The sequence below is a fragment of the Eschscholzia californica genome, unplaced genomic scaffold, assembly GCF_041429995.1.
Source record: "Eschscholzia californica isolate CP2 unplaced genomic scaffold, dmEscCali1.0.p SCAF_3, whole genome shotgun sequence".
NCBI classification, from domain to species: domain Eukaryota; kingdom Viridiplantae; phylum Streptophyta; class Magnoliopsida; order Ranunculales; family Papaveraceae; genus Eschscholzia; species Eschscholzia californica.
The window spans coordinates 47,703,344-47,727,507 of record NW_028238420.1 but is presented as its reverse complement, the minus strand read 5'-3'; the positions used below and the strand labels follow the sequence as shown (position 1 = coordinate 47,727,507).

The 24,164-nt window shown below is 35.2% G+C and overlaps 2 protein-coding genes across 4 annotated transcripts; both read left to right on the top strand.

Moving 5' to 3' along the window:
• Positions 1 to 1,921: 1,921 nt before the first annotated feature.
• On the top strand, positions 1,922 to 13,709 carry LOC147551057 (ferric reduction oxidase 2-like). 3 transcript variants are annotated; one of them, XM_086669738.1, is made up of 8 exons: positions 1,922 to 2,263; positions 2,571 to 2,661; positions 2,831 to 3,019; positions 6,084 to 6,318; positions 11,792 to 12,119; positions 12,314 to 12,557; positions 12,655 to 13,367; positions 13,446 to 13,709. In XM_086669738.1, exons 1-8 carry the CDS (start codon positions 2,080 to 2,082, stop codon positions 13,583 to 13,585), a joined length of 2,124 nt encoding a protein of 707 aa, XP_086525864.1. In that variant the 5' UTR covers positions 1,922 to 2,079; the 3' UTR covers positions 13,586 to 13,709. The 3 variants fall into 3 exon arrangements, with proteins under 3 accessions (XP_086525864.1, XP_086525863.1, XP_086525865.1); XM_086669737.1 differs by having other exon boundaries at positions 1,926 to 2,263; positions 11,786 to 12,119; XM_086669739.1 differs by having other exon boundaries at positions 2,024 to 2,450.
• Positions 13,710 to 22,559: 8,850 nt separating this feature from the next.
• LOC147551056 (uncharacterized) lies at positions 22,560 to 23,658 on the top strand. The gene is made up of 3 exons (XM_086671581.1): positions 22,560 to 22,684; positions 22,910 to 23,050; positions 23,235 to 23,658. Exons 1-3 carry the CDS (start codon positions 22,574 to 22,576, stop codon positions 23,442 to 23,444), a joined length of 462 nt encoding a protein of 153 aa, XP_086527707.1. The 5' UTR covers positions 22,560 to 22,573; the 3' UTR covers positions 23,445 to 23,658.
• The last annotated feature ends 506 nt before the right edge of the window (positions 23,659 to 24,164 follow it).

Genomic DNA, 24,164 nt, shown 5'->3' with positions numbered 1-24,164 from the left:
ACACAAGTGTGTCTTGATCTCTTTTACATGTTTGTTATTAGTCCTGCTGGACAATTGTTGTATGGTCAGTAATCTATTAGTAGTGACACTCTTCAAAGCTTAAGCTGCGGGACGTATGTCAAGATTTCTATCTGAAGTCATAAGTGCTGCTTTCCTATCAATTAAAACACTATTTCTTTACTTTGGACCCCATGAATTTGACAGAATTAGGTGTGAAATTTTGTTGATTTAACCATGGCTACACTTATTTGTACTAATTTTTGCCAATTTATATGGACTAACTATATCTATAAATATGCGCGCGTTTGAGGAAAACACCAAATCATAAATATGGGTCGAGAAATATCAGCAAAAGTTCATGGAATACTGGATTGTGTAAAATATTAGCAAAGTTCTTTTACAATCGGTAACTCAAACTAATCAGTGGCCTATTACACATTTGTCTTCACATTTGATTACTTAATAGTTGAATACAAGTTTGGGTTGCTACAAATACTGCTCTGGCATCCCCAAGCTTTCTTTCGTCACTATCAATATTTATTAATGCCACTTATGTTACAATCAGCAAAAATTCATGGAATACTGGATTGGAGTAATATTCTATTTTCAGTGTTAACAATTCATAAGTTGTGCGTTCATCAACAAAGATTGAATTAATGGAATATCATTAAGTTCTGATGAATTTCGCCCGTACCGAAGGTACGGGTTATACCTAGTTATAGTAAAATCTGGCTATAAATACCGTTAAATATGTGTCTACCTTCGTGAGAAGTTTTTGGTAAAGGGATATGGTTAAATAGTATTGGGATTTTCTCAAAAATCAACTTTTTCATATTTTATGTTTTTTTTCCAATTTGATTACCGGACATTGCTTTTAAGGATTAAAATAAACAAATGAACATTTATAGGGATTCAAAACTAAATTAAAAATTACCGATAATAAATATATCAAAATCTTTTGTCTTCTTTCATCTTCCTTAAACCCTACAAATTCCACAACGAAACCCTACTTTTACCTTTTCTACAACAAACAATCACCAATAATAACCACTATAACTTTGTTTATTCGTATTTAAGGCGTTTAATATGTCTCAAGACATAAATGATGCATTCATAATGAAATATGATGTTTTATGGATGGAAGATAATGTTTCACTAATGGAAGATGATGTCTCATTAATACAAGATGTTTTTTGTCAATCTAGCAAATTAATACAATCAATTAGTGACAATGTTTGTGAACACTTGTTGCAAGAGGTAAGAAAATACTTATTTGATGTTTAATTGAAGAAAATTGGGTTTTTAGGTTATCTCTTCGTTGACATAATTTCGACCATTTTTTCAACTGGTAAAGACGATAAATTTCGGTCATAATGGTCGAAATTAATGATAATTTTCGTTACTGGAAAAGTGTCACAATTACGGTACCTAATTATGGAACAAATTCTGTTAGTTGGTCGATTATTTTTCTTTTGCAAAGATTTTTTGGGGAAAAATTTGCCTCTCCCTTAGATTAGACATATTTGTTGGAGATGATCTACTCTTGAGTGACTAACCAAAGATGAAGAAATGTGAGAAAAGATTAGGAGAAACCTGTTTTAAGGAATTCGATTTTGTCACCTGATTTGGAGGGAAGAGACAGAGGGAACTCGGTTTGAATGAAGATGAAGAAAAAGATTTAAGGTTTTAGATATTATTGATTCTAAAAATTTTAACAGAAACACTTATTTTTATTTAAATAAGTATCTTAAATAATTATGAAATATTTTGATGAACTTGTTCATAAGTTAATGTCTAATGTCTACTAACTAAAAGTGTGAAAGTCCCTTTGCAATTCATGTCCCACTTACACCCTACACCACAGACCTCATGAAAGTGCATCTCATATGGGAGCATATAAAGCATAACCCATTCTTCTCTTATCTAGAGAGAGAGAGACAACCACTTGTTTAGAGAGAGAGAGAGATAGACAACCACTTATTTAAAGAGAGATAGAGAAAGACAACCACTTATATATATATATAGAGAGAGAGAGAGAGAGAGAGAGAGAGAGAGAGAGAGAGAGAGAGAGAGAGAGAGATGGGTGTGGAAGGATCTCATGAAGGGAGGAAGATGATGAGTAGAGGAATGAGAATGATTGTCATGTTGGTGTTCTTGGGTTCAATCTTTCTTTGGATCATGATGCCTACCAGTACATATAAGCTCAAATGGAATCCAACTATCCAAGCTCATACCAACTCATCCACCTTTTTTGGTTCAATGGGTAACACTACTTCACTTTTTGAAACTTGAGAGAGAGAGATAGAGCTAGTTATAACATATGAGCGAGGATACTCTCCACTCTCCAGGACCACCCTCCCCAGTGAATCCCGTTCGGGTGACGTGACATATTGAGATTTAGAAAGATTTTTCATTTTTTCTCCCTAAATCTCACCCAACTATGCCACCAGGTTGGTATTCACCCTGTCCAGATTCACCGTAAGAGTGGCCAGACATAGCGTCATTTTTCATTACGTATATTTTCTTTTTTGTGTGTTCTGGAGTTTATACTTTTTTTTTATGTTTAATAGGGGCAAGACTTTTGCTATACATGTTTCCCACTCTATTAATTGCTGCTTTGGGATGTGGATATCTTCATTTATCAAACAAATCTGAGGAAAGGTATAGTATTTTTTTTCTTTGTTGGATAATTTGCAAAATAAATGATTTATTTTTTGTTTGTGCAAATTTTTAATGACCTTACGAAAATTTTGAAATAGTGAGCTACAAATTATTAAAAGAAGGTCGATAAGGTCCTGTGAGTTTGCTAACTAAATCAATGACATGGCAGCGAAAGTAATCGAGTTTCAATATGGAAACGACCGGTGCTGGTGAAAGGTCCGTTAGGAATTGTATCAGGCACGGAGCTTGCATTTGTTACGATGTTTATTGCACTCGTAATATGGTCTATTGCTACTTACATACGAACTAATTTTGCTACAATCAACAAACAATCGGCGGCTAAATATGGAGAAAACCTGTGAGTATAAATATCTTGTATTTTACATGTAAATTAGTATATAACTTTGTAATCAACAATAGCGGTAAAACAATGTACCATATAATAGTTAAATTATAGTATTGACCTTTAAGCCAAAAGGGTGGATAGTCGACCTTTAGGGTCTTTTGTTTGAGTCTGTGTCTGGTCAATTTGATTCCCTTCATGAGGCACTTTACATTCGAAAGTTCGATGAACTTATCGTATGTAACTCTCATGTAGTTCTCAAAGAAATAAAAATTATCATCCATGTAACTTTTGATTGAATCACTTATGAATGAAATATGTCTTCGCTTGATTTCAAAAAAAAAAAAACAATCGTAGTAAAACAATTTACCATATAATAGGTAAATTATAGTATTGACCTTTCAGCCAAGAGGATGGATAGTGAAGACCGAAAAAGAAAAAAAAAACATACATATACGTACAGCTTGTTAATGGTAATGGGGTAATTTCTAGAAAGGTCAAAATAATATTGAAAATGAGTAGAAATCACAAAACAATTGAAAATTATTATTCAGGTAAAAAAGTGTGCAAATACTAAAATACCTTTTTTTTGTCATTTTGTTTAACTAAATTCTTTTACTTTTCTTTAAATTGATATAACTTTTGTTTGAAATGTCAGATTTCTATAAAAATAAAAATTATATATTTAGAAATGATTTTTCATTAGCTTTCTGACAAAATCCACTTTCAATACTTTTTTTTCAAAAAAAAAACCTAGAAAAAAATGGTGTTTTTTTTCCATTACATTTTTCTGCAAACGTGTTTGCAAAAATCTGTTATGCAAACGTGTTTGCCAAAATCTGTTATGCCAACGTGTTTGCAACAATCTGTTCTGCAAACGTGTTAGCAACAATCTGTTCTGCAAACGTGTTTGCAAAAATCTGTTCTGCAAACGTGTTTGCAACAATCTGATCTGCAAACATGTGTTTACATAATGTAAACTGCAAACATGTGTTTGCATAATGTAAACTGCAAACTGTGTTTGCAAAATATAGATTGCAAACACGATTTGCATATCCTGCAAACTCAATTTGCAAATCGAGAATATAAACTATTGGGGTGCTCGAACTACTCGGTCCAGCTCAAATGGTTGATGCATCAAATTATTCAAAATTTTCACTGCAAAAGAACAAGCTATCGAAGTTGCTTTGATGATTCGACAAAATAACGAGAAATATACTGATAAACTAAATTCTTACAGACAAAAGTGCAATTCTTCGAATCAGAACAATACAATAAAAACTAGATATGCTATTGCGAAATATTTTCAGAACCTTAAAAAGAAGTAAGCGAGATAGGAAACAAATGAAAAATGCAGTCACTAAGATACTGAAGTTGCTTATTTGTGACCCTTTTTCTTCCACAAGTTGCCGAACATTCGAATTCCAGAGCCTTTCTTTTTTCCACTGTCAAATCCATCTTCAAAATGATCGTGCGTTAATGGTAAAGGGTGGAAACAAGAAGCTATAATAACACGAGCTCCATCACTTTTAAAGATAACATCATTCACATAGGATGTGTGGCCACGAAATTCTTTCAAACATCTTTATAGACTTAGAGGCCATGGATTCTGCATCAAATAATATTCCGAGGGATACTAATAATGAACATCACTTAATACATCTATTATGTATATTTTAAATTTAAGAAGAAAACCCTCGGAGAAAAGAACGGTGAGAACATGGAACAACCCCGGTAAAAGTCACAGATTTAGCATCACGGGGTTGCACAACAAAAACAAATACAAGTTTGATCATATCAGTAAAAACAAGTACTAGGATGCAAGCTCAAGACTTCAGGACAGTGATGGTGAGTAATGATCTGACAACATATCCTAAATAAATCATATGGCCTAATATAAGTTTCACAAAATATGAATAATTTACAAACCCTAACGCCAAAAATCTAGACCAAACCCCTCTCTAGCAACAACAATTTCAAACTTACCCTACCAATCTCAAAGTTTTCTCCTTTATGACCCCAACCACATTTCTCCAGAATCCCACTAAACATATATAGCAAGTTCCCTTTATGCAGTAATTAAGAACAAAAACACATAATACTTGAATCATTCAAATAATGAAAGATCAATAGGTTTTAGATAGAGAAAGTGATAATTGGTATACCTAACACCAGCATCACCAACAATACCAATGCCCATACCAGCAGAAAGACTAGCAAGACCAGATGAAAATGAGCATAACCATAAAAAAGGTAATAAGATTTAGCCTTAGGGTTAATACAAGTTCTGATGATAACAACAATAATCAAACCATAAATACCCAAAACTCCAGCCTTAACAACTGGAACAATTGATTTCATAACCAATTTTGGTCTCATAACTCCCATTGATGCTACACCAACTCCACTCTTTGTTGTTGCATAAGCAGCTCCCATACCTACAAATTAAAAAATGCATATATTAATAATAAAACCCTAAAAACCAGAAACTTCACGATCAAGTTGAATTGATCTAGGTTTAGGTTTGATGTGTTCATGAGAAAACTAAAGCAGCAGCAACTCCAGGGAAACGGAAGACAGGAGCAGTTTCATCGCCACTGAAGGAGGTAGACGATTTGATCTGTAGAAAAAACTCGATCAGATCTGTGGGTGTTCTATGTCAATAGCCTCAAAGCTCTCTCGTCTCTTCAAGCTACAGTTACACGAATGGTGAGAAATTTGTGTTGAAAACTCTCTCTGTGGAAGTAGCGAAGAGGACGAAGAAACCATAAATGTTCTTCCCTAAATTTTGTAGAAATAAGAAGAAGATTTGGAGAAGAAGCATGTAAGAAGAACAACAACCCTAAAAAAATTCTGGTTTTTTTTAGAGAGAAAGTGAGTTTTGATAGGCAAGGGTATTTCGGGAACGAAAATATAAAAAAAAAGACCTGAATAATAATTATCAATATTATTTTAAACCTAACCTCTAATTAGCCTTAATATTGTGATAAAAAATGACTAATAGTAATACATTGAGGCTTTTTTAACTATTTTGAATTTTTTTACTACCCAAATAGTCATTTTTTTCTGATCAATGTAGGTGGCAAGCTAAGCTTGCTGATGTAGCTCTAAGATTAGGGCTCGTTGGGAATCTATGCTTAGCATTCCTCTTCTTTCCAGTGACTCGTGGGTCATCGTTGTTGACATTATTAGGTCTCACATCAGAAGGCAGCATCAAGTATCATATTTGGCTCGGACATATTGCAATGGTTCTCTTCACTGCCCATGGTCTTTTCTACATTACTGTTTGGATCCCAAGCCATCGACTTGTTGAGGTAATAAAGATATGATTAATCAACTCAAAATAATATTAAGAGGAACTTAAGAGTTTTTATTAGAGCGTTCTTAGAATCCAAAATATATACTAATAGCAATGTTTATACAATTCACAATGTGCATTAATGCTATTTGGTCCGAAAATAGGTACAAACTCGTAGAATAACTCCAATAATATAGTGGACAGGTCTTCCCACTTAGTTTTGAGTTCGAATGACTATAAACTTAATATTGAACACAAGTCGAAAGTTGATGTTACCGACTCCTATTGATCCGAGAGTTTTTCAATCCAAATTTACAAAACTATGAGACAGGAGGTATATACTAGGTGTAATTAGTAACTAGATTTCCGCTGCGACTTACGGACGCGACGAATTCCTCTTGGCTAACGCCTTTAGGTCATATCTTTTTTATCAAAAAGGAAGGGAGAAGAAATAGGGTGAATAGTCATGGAAATAAATTAGGGAATCGAGAAAGAGAATGTGGGAGTAGTTATTGTAGGGAGAGCATAACCGATTTTGACACTAATACCCTTCTTTTTTAGTCTATTTACTAAAATTATATCATCAGTCGGATGTGATCTCAATCAAATTTTTAAAAGAAATTGATGACGAGACTTATCCAAAATAACGGACTGAGTTGTTTTTATATAGAGGAGTGATTGGATGAGCTCGAGCTCATACCTCCGGGTATGAGCTCGAGCCACCAACGGTCTGGATTAGACACTATTACCGTGAGATGTTTCTCTGGACTAAAGGAGGATAGCTATCATCCCTTGAATTTCTCCAAGTTTTAAGGGTAATAAATATAACCCATTAAGACTCTAGTATTCACATATTTGCCACCAATACTAATGAAAGTTCCGACTTTCTCGGTAATTGGTTTGTTTCTTATTTTTCTCCTGCCATTGGACATAACCCATTAAAATCAAATTATTTACATAAGTCCACCCAACTTCTTCTATGTCTTTTCAACAAAATAAAAATAGTTGTATGTTTCACTTTTCGTTTTTGTTTCTATGTCGTAAAAACATGACTATAATCTTCTATGGAACCTTCAGATTTTATTCTCTTTAATATTAGAATTTTTTTTGTTTTTCATTATTTTAAAGTTTTTTTAACCAAAAAATTTAATTGCAACACAATTTTAAATTGTAGCTATACAAAAAAATATTACTTTTGTACTTCTTCACGAAATCTCAAAGTAATTAGCGTCTTCAATAAACAAGTTTATCCATGTTCGAGAATATGCCTCCACAAAAAGGTGCTCTTCTCAATATTAATGAATGTGAGAAAAAAGATATCACAATACACATGAGAAAAAAGATATCACAATACACATGAGAGAGATGATGAATGTGAATTAAGTCACATAAACAACAAAGAACATGGAGAATTAGAGAAAGATGTTCAAGAAGAAAAATATGATGATATTCAGAATGAGATAAATAAATTTATTTCGCATGTTAACAATGAATTTGAATCTCCTAGTGAAATTTACTACTTCTATAATCAATATGAATCCCAGATGGAATTTAGTGTCTGAAAGTCTTAGACCACAAAGGAAGATAAGAGAAGGTCAAGGACTAATGGTAAATAACACGCATTCAACAGGTGTGTAAACAAATCTTATGATTGAATATATGCGTGTGAAGTTTGGGGTATCCTCAAGGCTGGATTTACAAAAAGAGATGCGAGAAAAAAAATTTAATGCAAAGAGGAAAGAAGAGCATGTAAAGAGTGACATAGAATTAATTGGACATTCGGGCTCAGATCGACTAAGGTCAATTTTCGTTAACCCCAAATATTTATTAGCATTCGGGCTCAGATTGATACTTCTGAACCCCAAAGTAAGGCTTCAAACTCGGACTAGTCCGAGACGTATCAGACTGATCCAATCGGAGCCTTTGCTTTGAGTCTCAGACTAGTCAGTCTGAAACTTTGCTTAAGGTCCATAAAAGACCAGAGTGAAACCTTAGGCAAGGTCCCAAACTGGTCCGATACCACTCCGAGAGTAGAGTTCTCAAGAGTATTTTTAATGATAGTTTTGGGGGTTTTGGATCAAAGGTTTGGAATAAAAGTTAATTCGTTTTCTCTTTAACTCCTCATCTTAGATCAAGGTTGGTTTGAAATCAAAGTTCTTCCCATAAGTTTTACTTTCTTTCTTTCTCTAAAAACAAAGTCCTTTATTTCTCTAACTCCTTATTTTAAAGAGTCCATGGGTATATAGTCCAAAATAATGTTCAAAAAGAGTTTAGGATCCAATCTTCCCAAAAAATGGATTTTTAGTCCTTTTACCATATGGACATAAAAACCCTCACTTTCTAAAACAGTATCCCGTCAATGTCCCACCTTCATATTTCACGTGTTTTTAATTTGGGGGCGGAAAGAATTTGGAAAGGCAAGATTTGGACGTGATTTGGGAGTTTTAATAGGAAGTAGCGGATCAAGGATATTTTCCAAAACAGATTTTCCAAAACATATTTGGAAAACATATATTTTCCAAAACAGATTTTCTCTCTCATCCTTTCAGATTTGGAAACCAAATCTAGATATCACTTTCTCTCACTTAACTTTCAGATTTGGAAAGAGAATATTTTCTGAGATCAATTAGCGTGATTTGGGGGTTAATATTCAAAACATATATATCAACTTTCTCTCACTTAACTTTCGTTTTTGCTCATACATAAACACACATCGAATACAAATTATGAAACAAGTTCGTAAATTATGTGTTATTTATGACGAGGAAACCATCATTTGTCATGTATACAACGTAATTTATCATACGTATGTGTGTCATGTCCATTATGTCCCATTGAATACTTAGATTATTTTCTGACATAAATTACTTGTTTTTTACGCGTACATGTCCATTATGTACCATAAATTATGGTAACACGTTAGGCAATCTAAATCTGAAATCATGTTTTTTGTTATAAAGTATGTCATTTATCATAAATTATGTATACTGTATAGTAAATAACACAACCTTTGTACGACTTAAATGAAATTTTATTGAGCAATAATCTGTGTTTTATTGTAAATGAAAAGAACATAGTAGACTAGGTAACTTAAAACAAACTCCGTTGGAATGTTGCCCGAGCTCTTGATCCTTACTGTCTTTGGTCTTTCAGGCCTACGGCGAATCAAACATGGTAGTGTTTTTTACTCTTCATTAAATGTACGTGGTTCATCAAAGTTAGGGGCAGACCTTATATGTTCCTTGTAAGTCTTCACATAAGACTCAGTTGTCCAAACAGGATCATAGAAGCAATATTCTTCATCGTAATTTATACTTCTATAGTTTATGTGATGATTCTGTAGGAAATTCCATCAGTACTGGTTTGCTACAAGAAAAAAAACATATACATTAGTTAGAAAAATATATAATTTATCATAAACGACATTAAACAATGAATAAATTATTCATAATGTTTGATAAACTTTAACATGTGTTGGAGATAAATAGTATTTTAGTTTGAATCACTTTGACACTGTAATATAACACAAATATGTGTAATTTAATATAAATTACATGTACTGTTTCAAAAATTACGCAATTATACGTACTTTATGAATAATTAAACATTCTTTTTTAAATAAGGCTGCTAAAGTATGTATAACTGTTAATAGATTACATATATTTAACATTCTGTTATATAGTTGAAGTACGGCCGAAATTGGCGTAATGTACTTTAAAGTATGTAAAATTTAATACGAATTACTTATAATGTACATTCTGTTAAGAGAAACCGTACGAAATATTATCTGGATAAAAAATTGTACGGATGCAAAAGTTCAGATGTGAAGAAAAGTCGGAAAATAAAAAACGTAATATCAGAAAATCAAAACCCTAAATTACAGATCTGAAATCTTCTGTATGAAAAAGAGAATGAATGATGTTTCCGTTTTAGAATGAGATCAAAATCTGGTTTGTAATAATTAAAACGATTTATAATCAATAGAAAAACTAAATCTAATGAAATATGATATGATGATTCGATGATACAGTGATTCCAACCATTTATAAACAAAATCATATAAATCTTAGAAGATGTTAAGCGAAAACATAAATTTGAAAGATGGTTTCTTAACTTATAATAAGATGAAACTATAGATCTTGAAAATAAACTTGATATGAAGAGATATAAATGGAAATGGAGTTCTGAGCTTGTGTATTGGATTATAATGATATACGAAACTTCCTCACAATAAGAACGAATATAAAAAGTTTCGGTTTTAAAAAGAGAAACAATTGTGGATTTTTCATTTTGATTATAAATGAAGATCATGTTTCGGTTATTAAGATGGTGATTGGAGAGATAAAGAAAGAGATAAAAAAGGAAACAGAATATTAGTGGATTTGATCAAAACGGATTGAGTTTAATATATATAAGGTTATATTTGGTATTATGAATTACTAAGCATCATAGGGATCTGGGTTTTCTCTCTAGGTGAGACCAAATGGACTAGATATCCATTTATATTATTTTTTTGGTTTTGAAACCCTTTATAGGATTAGAGAGGACTATACCTCCTATTAGGACCCATTTTTTGGGCTATAAGCCCAAAAATTCTATTTTAAGTTGATGATGATGGGTTTGGAAACAATGTTATTTCCATGATAACGTGATGATACGAGAAAGAGATACATAGAAAAGGATTAATTAAAAATTTTTCTCATAATTCTTTTTGGACTAAAACAAATTTCACTTCAATTTTTGTAAAAGATTAATTAAGATTATCTAGATGTAGTGCTTTTCCGAGAGATGCGTAAAACGGGATTAAAGTATTATTGACAAGAAGAAATGACAACCCAAAGCAGTGTTTTTAATAGCAGTTAGGGTATGAGATTTTATCAAAATGTGCCACTTTTGTAATTCCTTGAACATAATATGGGCTGTTACTTGCACACGGGAAACTACTCCTTAAATTAAGGCCGACTAATTGATATGGTAACAGATCTCCCGAAAATCAACCAATAGGAGCTCAAGTTCATAATTTCTTTTATGAGCTTGAGCTCATTGAATCAAATCTCTTTTTTTTTTTTTTCTTTTTTTTCTGAAATCATTGAAACCATTGAAACTATTTTCATTCATAAGTGATTAGATCACTGATTTACATGAATAATTGTTATTCTTCTTGGTTCAGCGACATGAGAGTTACATAAGCAAATTCTAAGAATTTAAAATGTAAAGTACTTCAGGAGGTGAGAGAAATTGGACTAGCCTTGACGAAAAAAGATAGAAACAAAATGAAAGAATCATAAAGATCACGAAATAAAGGACCCTAAAGGTCAACATATTATCTAATAATACAAAAATAAAGAAAATTATTAGTGGTGGAATCCGGTGAAAAAGCCTACCCTCTTGGATGCATTTTTTAGTTAAAAGTTATCTGTAATGGGGTACGATTAAATTAATTCGTATATGAAATTTAATTTTGTGAAACCAATTTGTTGAAAATGCAGCTGCTAAAATGGGAGAAGATTGGTGTAGCTGTTTTGCCAGGAGTTTTCGCATTGTTATGTGGAATAGCAATGTGGATAACTGCAATTTCCCGAATAAGGCGAAAAAATTTCGAGCTTTTCTTCTACACTCATTATCTCTATTCTCTCTTCTTTCTCTTCTTTGTATTTCATGTTGGCTTTTCGTACTCCATCATCATGCTCCCTGGTTTCTATCTTTTTATGATCGATCGCTATTTACGTTTCTCACAATCACAAACTCATGTTCGTCTCCTCTCTTCCCGCGTTTTGGCTTGTGAAGTTGTTGAACTTAACTTCGCTAAAACTCCAGGTAAATAATTAAATATATCCGTGCTACTACTTGGCCCGAAGTTCTAGCCCGAGTCTCGCCCAACTAAGGCGCACACGAAAACACCGATTGGACTTGCTGCCTCGGCAGTCGGACTCAGGCGAAATAATTCGGGCCCATTAGCTTTTTCCTTTATGCAGAAATGTAACTTTAGTTTTTCCTATATGTGTTTGTAGGTTTGAGATATAGTCCCACAAGTACTGTTTTTGTAAATGTACCAAGCATTTCCAAGCTACAATGGCACCCTTTCACAGTGACATCAAACAGTACCTTGGAGCCAGAGAGACTCAGTGTTCTCATCAAAAGTACTGGAAGTTGGTCCAAAAAGCTATACCAAATCCTTTCTTCGCCTACATCGATAGATCGCCTTGAGGTCTCTATTGAAGGGCCATATGGGCCAGTTTCAACTCCTTATCTAAGGTTTGTACATTTTAAACATCTCTTCTCAATTTCAGTCTTACCCGCTTCGGTCTAGATCATCATTTCAATGTTTAAGTATAAACGGTATTTTTTGCAGTTACGACACACTAGTGATGATAAGCGGAGGAAGTGGAATCACGCCATTCATTTCCATAATTCGAGAAATCATCTACAAAAGTACAACCCAAAACTGCAAAAATCTTCCAAAAATACTTCTAATATCTTCATTCAGACACAGTTCAGATCTGAATATGCTAGACCTCATCCTCCCCATTTCAGGAGTCCCTTCAGATATTTCCACCCAACTTCAAATACAAATTGAAGCTTACATTACTAGAGATAAAGAACCAACTATAGATAACAAGAACTCCCAAAGAACAATCTGGTTTAAACCTAACCCAATTGATATTCCTATTTCCGCCCCGCTTGGTCCAAACAGTTGGTTATGGCTCGGTGCAATTATCACATCTTCATTTATCATATTTCTAATCCTCTTGGGTATTCTGACTCGTTACTATATTTATCCGATCGATCATAATACCAATAAAATCTTCTCTTTCACTTTAAAATCTTTTCTTTATCTGTTACTTCTTTGTATCTCCATTGCCATGACTTCAAGTGTAGTTCTTCTATGGAACAAGAACAAGAACTCTAATGGAGTTAACCAAGTTCAGGGTCTGGATGGACCTACTCCCACGACCTCTCCCCGTTTTTGGTTTAACAATGCTGATAGAGAATTGGAAAGTTTGCCTAATGAGTCCCTCATTCAATCAACCGAATTGCACTTTGGAACTAGACCCAACTTAAAGAGTAAGTTTACTTTCTTCTTTTTTTGAATTATTAGTAAACATTGCCGACGATTTTCTGAAAAAAATGGTTTCATTCCAGAGATTCTATTCGAATGTGAAGGATCGAAGATTGGTATTTTGACAAGTGGACCGAAGGAACTACGACATGAGGTTGCAAATATTTGTGCGTCTGGTTTAGCAAATAATCTGAATTTTGAGTCGATTAGTTTTAGCTGGTAATCATTGTCTTGATTCTGATTATCTAGTCGTGATTATCGGAGTAAATAAAAAAATGTAAGTATCTTACGTGCAGTATATGTTGAAAATTAGGCTTTAAACCGAATTTGAATTTGAGCCTTACATGTGTTGGGGTCCCTCCTTATAATTAAAGGACTCCTAGTTGGAATAGGATTTCCCTTATTCCTTGTTTGGGGAAAAAATAGAAACTAGTTTCTATTTTTTCAAACCTAAAAAGGAATTCCTATTTCTATTGGTAAACCTCCTTATTTATTATTATAAATAGGGAATGAAAGGGAAGAGATTATACACAACAACTTCCAGAACAAAGAGAAGTCAGAGAAAGAGAGATTTCTGAAGTGGTTCTTTCAAGAGAGATTGAAAGAGCAGAATATTGGTTTGAAGAAAAGAAGATTATTAATCTTGTGAAGCAATTTAGTTTGTGGTTATCTTCTTCAACCTTTAGTAATCTAGGATTTGTTCAAATCCTAAGGAGTAAGAGATTTTATTTCTTTGTTTCTTTGTTCAGTTTATCCACCATAGTTTTGGTGAAGAGTTGTGTAACCCATTATTTAATTATAGTGGAAGATTTCTGGACTAGGTCCCGTGGTTTTTTACCTTCTAGTTTGGAGGGGTTTTTTGCCACGTTAAATAATCTTGGTGTCTCTACTTTTACTTTCACATCGTTTATCTTCATATTCCTGAACAAGTTAATTAGGGTATTTTTCCTAACAAGTGGTACCAGAGCTAAAGTTAGATTTATTGTTCAGAAATATGGAAGTGAATACTAATCGCATGATTAGTTTAGATGGAGAAAACTATTTGATGTGGAAAGCAAAAATGGAAGATTTGTTATACTGCAAAGACCTAGCTGCACCCATTGAAAATCACGGTACAAAACCGATGAAGATAGATGAAGAAGACTGGAAGGTATTAGATCGTAAGGTTGTTGGATTTATTCGACAATGGGTAGAACCCAGTGTTTTTCATCATGTATCAACGGAGACTTCCGCTTATAGTCTATGGAGGAAATTAGAAGAATTATATGATCAAAAGACAGCTGCCAAAAAGGCTTACTTGTTCAGAAAGCTAGGAAAATTACAATATAAAGAAGGAACCTCAATTGCTCAACACTTGAATGAGATGAAAAGGCTAGTAAACCAGCTTTCTGCAATGAAGTTAGTTTTGGATGATGAGTTGCAGGCCTTACTTCTTCTAAATTCTTTACCAGATAGTTGGGAGACATTGGTGGTGTCTCTTAGCAATTCTGCTCCTGATGGCATAATGCGTATGAATCACGTAACAGGTAGTTTGTTGAATGAAGAAACAAGAAGGAAATCATCGTCAGACGAGTCTCATTCAGAGGCACTTGTTACAGAAAGACGGGGGAGAGGTAAAAGTAGAAAACCTCATAACCGTGATAAGTCAAGGGGGAGATCAAAACCAAAGAAAGAAGTTAGATGTTTTGGTTGTGGAAAAATGGGTCATTACAAGAGTGATTGCAAGAAAACAAAGAAGGAAAATAAAAAGGATGATGAAAAACAAGATAATGTTGCGGCAGTTGCCTCAAGTGATGACATTATCTTACTCTCAGGTTGTGGAGACACTTGCTTAAGTATGGCTGAGTCAGAACCTGAAACGACATGGTTGGTTGACTCAGGTGCTTCGTATCATGCTATTCCATGTAAGGAGTTCTTTAACTCTTACAGAACTGGTGACCTTGGCAAAGTCAGGATGGGAAACTTAGGTTTCTCAAAAATCGTAGGAATTGGAGAAGTGAAAATTGAGACGAGCACAGGGAGTACATTGATTCTTAAGAATGTGAGGCATATACCAGATCTTCGATATAACCTAATCTCTACCGGAGTATTAGATGATGAAGGGTACCACAGTCACTTTGGTGATGGAAAGTGGAAGCTCACAAAAGGGTCAATGGTGATAGCAAGAGGGAAGAAGTGTTGTACTTTATACAGGACTCAAGTAAAACTGTGTAAAGGAGAATTGAATGCAGTTGAAAAAGATTCTTCCACTGATCTTTGGCATAGAAGACTCGGGCACATGAGCGAGAAAGGACTTCAAATCCTTGCTAAACGACAAGACTTACCGAACGTAAATGGTATAAATTTAAACACTTGTTCTCATTGTTTAGTAGGAAAGCAACATAGAGTTTCCTTTCAAAGGAATGCATCTGAAAGAAAATCCAGTGTTTTGGAGCTTGTTTATTCTGACGTTTGTGGACCTTTAAAGGTCAAAACACTTGGTGGTGCTTTGTATTTTGTTACTTTTATAGATGATGCTTCCAGGAAAGTTTGGGCATATGCCATAAAGACCAAAGATCAGGTACTTGCAGTTTTCAAGAATTTCCACAACATGGTAGAACGGGAGACAGGAAAATCATTGAAGTGCATTCGCACTGACAATGGAGGAGAATACATCGGGTCGTTTGAAGAGTATTGCAAAACCCATGGTATTCGACATGAACAGACAGTTCCCAAAACTCCACAACAAAATGGTGTAGCAGAACGCATGAATCGCACTATTGTGGAGAGGATCAGATGTATGCTCTCAGAAGCTAAGTTGCCTAAAAGTTTCTGGGGGGAAGCAATGCGTACTGCATGTTATCTGATCAATTTATCACCTTCAGCACCATTAGATGGAGATGTAGCTGAGAGAGTGTGGGCTGGGAAAGAAGTCAGTTATGGACACCTAAGGGTGTTTGGTTGCAGGGCTTTTGTGCATATACCTAAAGATCAAAGAGCAAAGCTTGATGATAAAGCCAAGCAATGCATCTTTTTAGGATATGCAGATGAGAAATTCGGGTACAGGTTATGGGATCCAGTCGATAAGAAGATTATTAGAAGTAGAGATGTGGTCTTTCTTGAAAATCAAACTATTGAGGACTTCGGGAAAGTTGAGAAGCATGAGAATCATAGTAATGATCTCATTGATCTAGATCCACATATCTCTTCTAAGGTTATGCATGATAATGCAGGTGAAGAACAAAATCATGAAGATGAAGCTCATGAAGATGTTCCTATGGGTGATGATGTTGAGCAAGGAATGGAAGTTCAACATGAACCACCAGTTGAATTGAGAAGATCGACTAGAGAGAAAGTACCATCTACCAAGTATCCCCCACACGAGTATGTGATGGTTACAGATAGTGGAGAACCACAGTGTTATGAAGAAGCCCTAGATGATGAACACAAGAAGGAGTGGTTGAAAGCTATGCAAGATGAGATTGAATCATTGCATAAGAACAACACTTTTAAGTTGGTTGAAAAACCTAAGAATAAGAAAATTCTTAAAAATAAGTGGGTTTTCAAAATCAAGACCGAAGAAAGAAATTCACAACCACGGTATAAGGCACGCCTAGTGGTGAAAGGATTTGGGCAGAAGAAGGGTATTGATTTTGATGAGATTTTTTCTCCGGTGGTGAAGATGTCCTCTATACGGTTAGTATTGGGATTGGCTGCAAGTATGAACCTAGAAATTGAACAACTAGATGTCAAGACCGCTTTCCTTCATGGTGACTTGGAGGAAGATGTGTATATGGAACAACCAACAGGGTTTGAAGTTAAAGGTAAGGAACACCTGGTTTGTAAGTTAGAGAAGAGTTTATATGGGCTGAAACAAGCACCAAGACAGTGGTACAAAAAGTTTGAATCATTCATGAAGGATCAAGGGTATCACAGGACGGCTTCAGATCATTGTGTTTTCGTTCATAAATTTCCTGATGGAGATTTGATTATACTTCTACTTTATGTTGATGATATGTTGATTGTTGGTCAGGATGCTAATAAAATTAGCAGGTTAAAGAAGGAACTAAACAAGTATTTCGATATGAAAGACTTGGGTCCAGCAAAACAAATTCTTGGCATGCATATCTCTCGTGATAGAAAAGCTGGAAAACTTTGGCTATCACAAGAAAGATACATCGAGAAGGTTCTAGAAAGGTTCAATATGGACAAAACAAAACCAGTGAGTTGTCCATTAGCCAGTCACTTCAAGTTGACTCGTGATCAGTGTCCATCAACTAGAACGGAGAAAGAAGAAATGGAGAAAATTCCTTATGCTTCAGCAGTAGGAAGTTTGATGTATGCAATGGTGTGTACAAGACCGGACATTGCATTTGCAGTTGGAGTAGTAAGCAGATTTCTTGCTAATCCAGGCAAAGAGCATTGGTTAGCAGTGAAGTGGATTCTGAAGTATCTTAGAGGTACGTCTAAAGCTCGTATATGTTTTGGTAATGATAAGCCAGTATTAGTCGGTTACACAGATGCAGACATGGCAGGAGATGTAGACTCTAAAAGGTCCACATCAGGCTACTTATTTACATTTTCAGGGGGAGCAGTGTCATGGCAATCTAAATTACAAAAGTGTGTAGCTTTATCTACTACAGAGGCAGAATATATTGCCATTACAGAATGTTGCAAGGAGATGTTATGGATGAAGAGGCTGTTAGAAGAACTTGGTATGAAACAGAATAATTATGTTATTCATTGCGACAGTCAAAGTGCCATCCACCTCAGTAAGAATTCTAGTTTCCATTCCAAGTCCAAGCATATAAATGTGAGATACCAGTGGATCCAAGATGTTCTTGAAGAAAAGGTGTTGAAGATCGAGAAAATCCATACTGAAGACAATGGTTCAGATATGATGACAAAACCATTACCCAAAGGCAAACATGAGCTATGTAGCAGTGTTGCAGGTTTGGGGATGGTAGGTCCCTCTTCATAAGTCGGGAGGGGGAGTTTGTTGGGGTCCCTCCTTATAATTAAAGGACTCCTAGTTGGAATAGGATTTCCCTTATTCCTTGTTTGGGGAAAAAATAGAAACTAGTTTCTATTTTTTCAAACCTAAAAAGGAATTCCTATTTCTATTGGTAAACCTCCTTATTTATTATTATAAATAGGGAATGAAAGGGAAGAGATTATACACAACAACTTCCAGAACAAAGAGAAGTCAGAGAAAGAGAGATTTCTGAAGTGGTTCTTTCAAGAGAGATTGAAAGAGCAGAATATTGGTTTGAAGAAAAGAAGATTATTAATCTTGTGAAGCAATTTAGTTTGTGGTTATCTTCTTCAACCTTTAGTAATCTAGGATTTGTTCAAATCCTAAGGAGTAAGAGATTTTATTTCTTTGTTTCTTTGTTCAGTTTATCCACCATAGTTTTGGTGAAGAGTTGTGTAACCCATTATTTAATTATAGTGGAAGATTTCTGGACTAGGTCCCGTGGTTTTTTACCTTCTAGTTTGGAGGGGTTTTTTGCCACGTTAAATAATCTTGGTGTCTCTACTTTTACTTTCACATCGTTTATCTTCATATTCCTGAACAAGTTAATTAGGGTATTTTTCCTAACAACATGAAGTATGAGTGTGGGCTTGAGTACTATAGGGTTCTCAAATAGAAGTGTGTTAGAAGGAAAAGTAGTGCAAGCGTGGAAAAAAAAAAAAAAAAACATCGTGAGGTGTGCTGCTCTTTTAGATGTATTGAAACCTAGTGAGAGAAAGTGAAAAGAAAAGTGAGTTCTTGGTAGTTCTTTTGCAAGGGGAGATGATAGTTTAAAGAGATAATGATGCAGACACAATCGGGCCAGACGTACCATCCATGGGCCTCACGGTCGGTTCGACTTCTTAGGCCATATCGTTAGGTTTTAGGAGGAGTTCAAGTTTAGTAAGATTCTTATTGGATCTACGTTTAGGAAGTTGCATTATTTCAGTATTTTCATTATATAGGAAAGTCCAGCTTGAGTCTATCTAGGATTGTCTAATATCCTATAAAAGGAAGTCTAGTCTGTCTTTATGATACATATTGAAGAGACCCAATCAAAAGTTAATCAAAGTTTTAGTATTTTAGTTATTTTAATCGTTCTTACAATTATATTAATTGTTCTTTGCTTTAGTTTATTATCTCCTTTACTTTCCGCTGCGTCTACATCAAGTGGTATTCAGAACCATCAAAATTTTAGATTTTTTTTTTCACAAAGAACAACAATTTTTCTTTTTATAAATATCTATGGATACATCTCCTCTTGAATGTTGGAAAAAATTTTCACGTTTATGTTGGGATCCTATTCGAGATACAACTTAATTTTATATGCGAGATTTTATAGGCAATGGCCAAGGTTATTATAGGCAATGTATTTTGCAACTATTCAATTTTATATGGGAGTTTAAGGTAGTTTGATTGAAGTTTATAGAGTTTAGTAGTTGAATTGAATAGTTTCAAACATAAAAAGAAATATACTTTGAAAGCTTATAACGGGAGCTGCATTCCCAAAGTTTATAGTACATAATTAGCAATGGCATCTAATTAGTCTGTTGCTTCAGTCTTTTCTTGTTTCTCTCTCTCCATCTCTTTTGCCCTAAGAAAGATAAACAACAGGATGAGAGGAGAGAAGGAAGATGTGAATTATTTGAAAAGCCAGTTGGTTATGGCAGTTCGCGGCAATGCTTGTGGGTGTGAAGAAAGGATTGGTGGTGGAAACTTGGCGAACACAAAAGGGAGATAAAAAGAGAGGATAAATCTAAGGCCCAAAAAAGGAGCCCAAATACCAAATCCAACCCAATAGGGAATATTATCTAAAAAAAAAACCCAAAAAGTGATTTTACCTCTCTATCCCTACAAAAGAAATGGTTACCTCTCCTCTCCCTCACTCATTTCCCGCCCAAAAAAAGCTTGATTAGACACAACCCTCTCATCACTCATGTCAGCCTTACTCTCTTCTCTCTCGGACTCCGCGCGCTCTCTCTCCTCATTCAAACCGGTGAGACACAAAACTCTCCATCTCTCTCTCTCTCTTCATTCAACCGATTGCTCACTATCTCTCCTCTCTATCTCTCCTCTCTATCTCGATCAAAACCAGAAAACCGGTCCATCTCTATCTCTCTCTATCTCTTTTTCAAGCGAAAAAGCACCGCCATTAACGCCTCTTGCATTCCAAACGTTACAGCCGAATCTCTCTTTGCCCAAACCTATTTAAGCAACCGGATCTACTCTTTTTTCTCTCTATTTCGCTCTGTTTCAACGAATCTCAAGCTTCTCTCTCGATTTCTCTCTCTTTCAAAAACAGGTACATCTCTGTTCTTCCTCTAACTCTTGATCCTCTCTCTGTTGTTGGTAAATTAGTAGGATTGTTGGCACATTTTTGGGGTTTCTGGTTTCACATCTGTGGGTTTTGGTACACTTTTATGGGTGTTTGAAAATTTGGGGGAGTTTTCAAACAATTAGGGTTTATGATTTCAAAGTTTTGTAGTCTGATCTATAGTCTGTGATAAATCATTTTGGGTTGTTTTTCGAAAAAGTTTTAGGGTTAAGCTGCTGTAAAGTTTGTGATAAAACATTTTGGTTGTTGTTTTGTGATTTCGGAACCATTTGGTGTTTATGGTTCTTCATCCAGCTTCTATGTTACTTTTGTTTTAACATTTAGGGTTGTGATCCGAAAGTTAGGTTTCTGTGGAGACATTTAGTACTTTGTCTTTGTTTTTTGGGGGTCTGTCTTTGTTTTATGAAGGGCATGATTTGGTTTATCATTGTGGGTTGTGTTGAAGAAATGTTGGATTATGTTTAGACATTTTGATAGTTGTTAGTGATTTCGAAAGCATGCATCTACACATAAAGGTCATTTGGGTGTTTATGATACTACATCAAGTTTCTAGGTTAGGGTTGTTTTAACATTTATGTTTCTGTGGAGAAATTTAGTCATTTGATCAAGATTAATTTATGGGTTGTTGATTAACAGAATGTTTTTTTTTAACATTCATGGTTGTGAAAAAAAAAATTAGTATATGTTTATACATTTTGGTTGTGTAGATACATTCCACAGATGTTTTAACATTTATGTTTCTGTGGAGAAATTTTGTCTTTGTGTTTGTTTGAAACATAAGAACTTTTGCAGACAATCCCAAGATGGTTAAAACTAACACAAAGAAAGGAGATGGTGCTGATAAGAAACAACAGACTCCTGTGAGGGCTAGCCCCAGGAAGAGACCTGCTGAAGAGCCATCAAATGCTGGGCCAAGCAAAAAAGGCAAGAAAGTTGCCAGCCCCCAACAAGCAAAGGTGTGTTATTGTATAAATTTTTTTTACAATGTCCTGTAATTAATGTTTGTGTTCTCACATTTCTTATAATTGTTATGCATATTTGTTAGTGTGTTGACATTCTGTAAAATGTTGCTTCAGTTATTGATCTGTCATTATTGTGTAGACCATTGGCCTATGCTTATTGTGTAGACACATTAAAAAATGATCTGCCATTACTTATTGTGATGAAGCATTCAGTTTACTGTTGACCATTTTGTTGAATGCCCTGACATTTCTGTTATTGTTTCTGTGAAGCACCGTGGGTTTACAGCGAAGGTTAGAGTGCCGACGGAGGAGCCCAAACATACCGAGGTTAAAGAGCAGAAGAAGAAAGCTGCTTTCAATTACAAATGTAACTTCAAAGCAGTTTTCAAGGTGGCGCGGGAATTGCAGTTATATATTACTGAAGAGCAAAGGAAGATGTTGCTTTCTTCACCATTCGGGGCCTTATTTAAGGCAGTGACCAGTTTTAGTTTCCGAACAGAGAATGTGATGGAGAAGCCTAACAAAGCCATCTATGATCTTCTGTACTGCTACGACAAACAGAGCCAAGCCTTCAACATCGGAGGGAAGATGATTCAGTTCACTCCCGGAGATGTTGCTTTGCTGTTGGGAGTCCCAATGGAAGGACAAATATATGAAGCATTCCCAACAAATTTCACCCTCGATGCCACAAAAGACGAGTTTCTGAGCAAATACTTCAGAGACTGTATGGTAGAGGGAAAGGCTTTATCTTTTGGCGGCCCCAGCATCGAAAAGGCTTTGCATGTGGCTGCAAGAACAAAGGCTCCGGCCATTGAGTTCTTGAAACTATGGATTATGTACATGGCAGCCACATTCCTGTTTGCTTCAGCTGCCGGCTCCTCGGTTGTCGAGAGTTTTTATCACAATCTCCAAACGGAGAGAATGATGAAAAGAGTTTCATGGGCGAGAGCTATTCACTCCTACATGATGGAGAGAATAAACAAGCACTCGGAAGACCCGGCAAAAGCTTCAGGATGCCTGACTCTTCTCCCCGTAAGTATTCATAACCATGCACTTAAATGTTTCATAATTTCTTATAGTGATAAAAGTCAAATTAGTTTGCTCTGACATTCTTTTAAATGTTTCATCAATCTTTTGGGGCTTTTGTAATGCTGAAACATTTTGGAGAATGTTTGGGCATGTTATAAAATGTGTTTCCATTTCTTATGGTGATAAAGAAAAACAGTACTGACCTAAGAGTGTTTAATTTCTTTGCAGTACTGGTATTGCATGCACACCAGGATCCATGAGGACCTGGTTGGAGAAGTAGGGGTCAGTCCTAGAATAGCTCGATGGATGATCGAGCCATTCTTCCTTAAAGGACTGGAAGAAGAGCTGGAAAGCATTACAGAGGAGCAGGTAATTTGATTTTACATTTCTTATAATGTCTCTGTGATTTGAATTAATGTTCTAACATAACTGATGTCTGAGTGACATTTTATGAAATGTTGGAACATTTGCATGAATGTTTACACATTTAATGAAATGAATGTATTTTTTTAAGAGGTGTTGAGATAATAACCATATGTATCCCTCCTTGTAGGTGAAGGTGGAGTTGGTGGCGGAGTCTGTGGAAGAGGAAGAGTTGTTAAAGTTCACGGAGAGGGTGGTGGAGGAGATGAATGAGGAGGAAGTAGAAAAGTTGAAGGAGGAAGTGGAGAGGTTGAGAGAAGAGTGTGAGATGGTTAAGAGAGAGAGAGAAGTATTAAAAGAGGAGTTGGAGAGGATGAAGAGAGAGAGGAGAGAAAAATGATGTATTGGAATTTGATTTTGGTGTCGGAGGGGAGGTGGATGTTAGAGACGAGGTTGGTAGAGATTTGGTGACTGTTGGAGAGGAGGTGGAGGGTGGGGAGGTTAGACAAGAGGTGGAGAGTGGAGATGGTGGAGAGAAGATAGTGGAGCAGGAAGTAGCCCCAAAAAATGCGGAACAAGTAAACGTAGAAGCCCGCAACGAAAAAGAAAGTGATGCCGAAGCACAAACTGAAGGAGCACAAATAAACAATAAGGGTAAGAAGGCAATTTCTGATGAGTTGGAAAAGGGTCAAACTTCAGGGGAGGGGCAAAACCAGGAGCAGAAAGAGAGCCAAGTTGCTGGGTCAAGTGAGTAAATGCTCACGCAATTCTTTACTTCTGTTGACATTCCTGTTTTTGCTTGATAAGAAGTTGGAAATGTTGGAGCAAATACCAGAATGCTTCAACATTTGAGATACTGTTATAAAAGTAATGAATATTGTCTTTTTTTAGATTTAAGTTGGTTTTATTTCTGGTTTATTTCTTTTAAGCAACGTATTAACTTGTGTGCAATCAATCTATCTTCTATGAAATTCTTACTTACTTGTCAGATGATTGGTATGAACATAAATTGTTCGGCCATCGTTACAAGTTTTTTGATAAACGGTAAGTAAAAGAGTTCTATCGTACTCCCACGATGTCTTTTACCACGACAATTGAAGACTGTCTTTTACCACGAACG